The sequence below is a fragment of the Triticum dicoccoides genome, chromosome 5A (genome assembly GCF_002162155.2).
Source record: "Triticum dicoccoides isolate Atlit2015 ecotype Zavitan chromosome 5A, WEW_v2.0, whole genome shotgun sequence".
NCBI lineage: Eukaryota > Viridiplantae > Streptophyta > Magnoliopsida > Poales > Poaceae > Triticum > Triticum dicoccoides.
The window spans coordinates 453,068,124-453,073,151 of record NC_041388.1 but is presented as its reverse complement, the minus strand read 5'-3'; the positions used below and the strand labels follow the sequence as shown (position 1 = coordinate 453,073,151).

Here is a 5,028-nt window from a genome sequence, read left to right as displayed (position 1 = left end):
TGACGGGTCTAATGTGACGGATGGTGTCCACCACTTGGCCTCAGACAAACCCGCTTTCACAAAATGGGTACGAGGGGTCTGTTTGAGTGAGCTTTGCTAATATCTACGTAAAGATTTTTACGTAACCTACGTAAAAGATGACCTGGCCTGATTTGGTTGGAGGGGAAACAGGCCCAGGCCCACCCCATGAAAATCAGAGGAGCGATTAGTTTAGCGTTAAGGAAAGAACGTAGCTTTACGTAGCTGGTTTGGTAAGTTTAGCATTTTTGCTGTTTGAGTAGTGTCACACAGTGTGTGAACAAATGAGGGCCGAGCAGAGGGTCGGCTAAAGACGCTCCCACGACAGCGCCGCGCACCAACCGCGCCACGGACACGGAGAGAGAAAGGAGTGGCCAGGACACTGAATCACTCTCGCCCACTCCACAGGAGCAGCGCAAAGGCGCGGTGCTGCCGGCACTTATGCCGATGATCTTCCCCTTCTCCGTTGTTGTCGCCGTCGTCCTCTTCGCCGCCGCAGCCTTGGCTCCGAGACACGCCTCAGCGCTCACCCGCCATGACTTCCCCGAGGGGTTCGTCTTGGGCGCAGGCACCTCGGCCTACCAGGTACTGTCTTGCGGTGCGCTGTATATTCATCCGTATCACACGTACGCTTGGTTCTGCACCGTGTGAGGAGCTGAAACCCTTGACGATGTCAGGTGGAAGGCGCGGCCGCAGAGGATGGAAGGAAGCCCAGCATCTGGGACACCTTCACCCATCAAGGTCCGTGCAGTGGAGAGACCATGGACTCACGCTTCGGCAATCAGTAGAAGGCCCCTTAATTTACTGTCTGATCTTGGTGATAAGTCCAATATTCTAAGTTTGCGATGGCAGGTCACTCGTCTGACGGATCCACGGCAGACGTTTCAGCAGATCAGTACCATCACTACAAGGTAAGAACTAACTGGCTGTGCGTGAATCAAACATAGTTGCTATCTCTGAAATTCTGAACGACTTCGAACAGAGTGCATGTTAAGAAAGTTCGTCAGGTTATTTGGTTTCAAATATGAGCAAATCCTTTGATCTCAGGAAGATGTAAAGCTTATGCACAAGGTGGGTTTGGACGCGTACAGATTCTCCATTTCCTGGCCCCGGCTTATTCCTGGTAGGTACTAGTAGCGTGCTAGTGGGCAACTACAGTAGATCACAATTAATACTTTTCTGAAAAATTCTGATACTCGCTACCAAATTGTGTAGATGGAAGAGGACAGATAAACCGAAAGGGCTTGGAATACTACAATAATTTGATAGATGAGCTGATACTACATGGTATACAAGTTGTTACTTTTCTCTCACTTATTGCTGATGTGAGATTGAATTCTACAAATAATTGTGTTCTCTCAAATATTGGCTAATCCAGCTACTTGCGCTGTCATTTTTTCGTAGGAATTCAGCCTCATGTCACCATCTACCATTTTGATCTTCCTCAGGCACTGCAGGACGAATACAGTGGACTACTTAGCCCCAGATTCATGTAACTGCCCAAATTACTACCTAACATATGTGGACAAATCATGACCATGCAAGAAAAATCAGACAATACACTGAAGGAATCAATTCTCTAGCTGTTCTAACTTTCTAACATGCGTTTCAGAGAAGACTACACCGCTTACGCAAACGTGTGCTTCAAGAGCTTCGGGGACAGAGTGAAGCACTGGGTAACCGTCAACGAGCCAAACATAGAGCCGATCGGCGGCTACGACAACGGCTCCCAACCTCCGCGCCGCTGCTCCTATCCGTTCGGCGCGGACTGCGCCGAGGGGAATTCTTCGACCGAGCCGTACATAGCAGCTCACCATCTCCTGCTCGCACACGCTTCGGCAGTGTCCCTGTACAGAGAGAAGTACAAGGTCTCTTTGGTTGTCACACTCTCTTGTTGTCTCTGATGCATGCCACATATGGCAGGTTATGGTTGATTGAACATGGGTTTGAAATGATCAATTGATCATCATGTAGGCAGCTCAGGGAGGCCAGATAGGGATCACTCTGCTGGGCTGGTGGCATGAGCCTGCTTCTGACACACCCCAGGATGCAGCTGCTGCCGTGAGGATGAATGACTTCCACATAGGATGGTTAGTAACAATACTATCATATGCTCCTAATAAGAAGTAGAAGAAGAGTTTACAGTAGTGCTGCCTTCATCCGTTATATGAGGCAGGTTCATGCATCCGTTGGTGTACGGAGACTACCCTCCGGTGATGAGGAGCAGGGTGGGCCGTCGATTGCCGGCTCTACCGGCGCCGGAGTCGGCCAAGGTGCGTGGATCGTTCGACTTCATCGGCTTCAACCACTATCTCATCATGCGTGCGCGATCGATCGACACCAGTTCCGGTCAGGAACCCAGGGACTACTACGTGGATGCAGCCGTCCAAAGTAATGAGCCCTGACTTCGGTTATTAGCATTCAGAATAGCAAGTTTCTGCAGACAGCTGTGCAGATTGGTCTGACTGACTTGCCTGCCATGTTGATGCTCTTCTCCTGATGATGCAGATCCATCGTCAGACATAACCACGGTATAACCAAGCATATGGTGCAGGAGATCGTTTCTGCCTGCGCATGTCGTATCATCTCATTCCTCATCCTGCGCCCATGATGATCTCCTTAATGCAACATGTGCAGGGCGAGGTTGAGACCGCCCCGTGGTCTCTGAGGAAGCTGCTGGAGCACCTGAAACTCCACTACGGGAACCCCCCTGTGTGGATCCATGAAAATGGTAACATCTGAATCCTCACAGATGCTGCCATGAGGCAACAGAATGAACTGTTGATTCTTGGTTCAGGATACGCAGACGCCCCCGGCACCTCGAGCAAGGCCGACAGCGACGACGAGGACGAGGACAGAGCGGAGTTCCTGCAGGATTACCTGGAAACCTTGTACCTTTCCATACGGTGCACATGCAGCTTCTCTTCTCCGTCGTCTTCTTCCTCGCCTTCCTCTGCTTTTTATTTTCTTCTGATGAAAACTGTGTTGCAGGAACGGGTCGAACGCGCGGGGATACTTCGTGTGGTCGTTCCTGGACGTCTTCGAGTTCCTCTTCGGCTACCGGCTGAGGTTTGGCCTGTGCGGCGTCGACATGGGCGACGCGGCGAGGAGGAGGTACGAGAGGAGCTCGGCTCGCTGGTACTCCGGCTTCCTCGCGGGCGGCGAGCTCCGGCCGGCTGCTTGGCCCCAGAAGTCCTACGTCCAATGAGAAAACAAAAGACGCTCACATGTGGCTCTCCGGTCTCCACGTCTTTGTTTTCCTCAAGCTGCTCTGCAGGACGAAAATACCTGTACCGGGTTCACGTGCGCGCGCGCGCACACACACACACACAAAAAAGAATAAGAATACCTTTTGTAGACTTGTTGAAAAATTATAATAAGGGGCCGACTATCTTCCACAAACCACACGACTGATTTTTTCTTAGTTTCAGTTAGCCGTGCCACGTGCCATCCTTCTCCCTTCCTCGTCGTCATTGTCTTTCTCCGCCCCATGTCGTTGTCTTTCTCCCGCCCAATCGACCAGTCCTCCGGCACTGGCACTGGCCTAACCGTTGTCTCACATCACCTATGGCCAGCATCGCCGTCATGGCGTCTCGCCCTGTCTGAGCCGCCTCCTGCTCCGAGATGCCGCCGCCCGCACAACACCATGCCCATATTCGCCAACCTCCGACTATTAATAGCAAATGTGAAAAGTTAAACCTCCTTCTGACAAACCCGAAAACCAACCAAAAGAAATTTTTTATGGTTGTGCTACTAGCCAACTTCAGTTTTTCGTCACTAACTTGGTCGAAAGGCTTTTGTTGTTGCTCATGTAACGAACATCAAAACTCCAGAGTATGCGAGGTCTTTTGAAGATTCTGACGAAGGTTGTGATGGTCGATACCAGCCTCTTTGCAAGGTTCTGGCTCACACAATCGCTCATGGTTCGATGCTAGCGTCAAAGGCGTTGTTGGTGGCAAAAGATGGGGACCAAGGTAGGGAGGACAAGGTGGCCACGAGCAGAGCTTAGATAGGGACTTAGGGCGGAACTAGACCATGGCCCGTCCAATTTTTTGCACCTTTTTAGCTATTCTTTGGAGCCTAGCCAAGCCCATCATATGCAATTCTCTCCTTTGGGCTGGCCCGCTCCGATTTTCCTTCGAAGATTCGCCAGGTGGCAACTGAGTTTTACTTCTAAACACCGTCGAAAAAGTAGGGTGTGGCAAAGGGGTGTGCTTTGGTGACCAAGGGTGAGGACTCTTTGCATGACTTCATTGAGCTGCTTAAAGGACACATGGCCGTGACTTCAATTACCAAGGTTTGAATTGCTTGGTCAACACAAAGAAGATCAACAAAGTCAATCAACTACTAGCGCTGCCTTGGGGGACAACCCTACCAGAAGTCAGTCACGAGCACATGTTTTCTTCTCCGGTGCTTGTTATTTTGGGAAAAGTCCATAAGAGGTTTCGTTCTTTTTTCGAAATGAAGGATTACCCCCGGTCTTTGCATCTGGTGATGCACACAACCATTTTATTATATTTTCAACAGAGCTCAACAATAAATACATGGATAAATCCAAAGCTACCTTCCTGGCAACTACTGTCGCACACCTACACACTTGATGATGTGGCATGACCGCGTATCAACACACAACATTTATTCCGGTGGTCTCAACAAGCCGCCGCCGACAAGTTGAGAGCACCAACCGGCCGAGCTAGACCCTTCGTACGCACCACATGTGCACGATTTAGAATCAGCCGGAGATGGTTTGTTGTGGTGTGCTATCTGCCTGTGTCTTCACTAATTATTTGAGTCCTTGTGAGGTTTGATTCTTGACGCATCGATTTTTTGCTTGGTTTGTGTCGCAGGTGCCAACAGAAAAAAGAGCAAAGCTACATCCACGGACGACCTACGGGTAATCTACACCCAACACATACCTGGGCAAACCTCGGGTTGGGCCGCGCCAAGCCCAAGGCAAAAAACCCAGGCCTGGGCCCAGCCCCGCCATCAGGCCTGGTTTTTAGGCCCGAG

At 50.5% G+C, this 5,028-nt stretch overlaps 1 protein-coding gene across 1 annotated transcript in view; it reads left to right on the top strand.

Moving 5' to 3' along the window:
- Positions 1 to 3,420, top strand: part of LOC119299765 (beta-glucosidase 32-like) — a 3,862-nt gene extending 442 nt beyond the window's left edge. Inside the window, exons 2-14 of the mRNA XM_037576912.1 lie at positions 308 to 603; positions 696 to 759; positions 871 to 929; positions 1,066 to 1,141; positions 1,234 to 1,305; positions 1,423 to 1,510; positions 1,631 to 1,886; positions 1,993 to 2,108; positions 2,195 to 2,409; positions 2,527 to 2,549; positions 2,656 to 2,749; positions 2,816 to 2,924; positions 3,010 to 3,420. Of these exons, the coding sequence (XP_037432809.1) occupies positions 308 to 603; positions 696 to 759; positions 871 to 929; positions 1,066 to 1,141; positions 1,234 to 1,305; positions 1,423 to 1,510; positions 1,631 to 1,886; positions 1,993 to 2,108; positions 2,195 to 2,409; positions 2,527 to 2,549; positions 2,656 to 2,749; positions 2,816 to 2,924; positions 3,010 to 3,226 (1,685 nt within the window). The 3' untranslated portion in view covers positions 3,227 to 3,420. The remainder of the gene's footprint in view (positions 1 to 307; positions 604 to 695; positions 760 to 870; positions 930 to 1,065; positions 1,142 to 1,233; positions 1,306 to 1,422; positions 1,511 to 1,630; positions 1,887 to 1,992; positions 2,109 to 2,194; positions 2,410 to 2,526; positions 2,550 to 2,655; positions 2,750 to 2,815; positions 2,925 to 3,009) is intronic.
- The last annotated feature ends 1,608 nt before the right edge of the window (positions 3,421 to 5,028 follow it).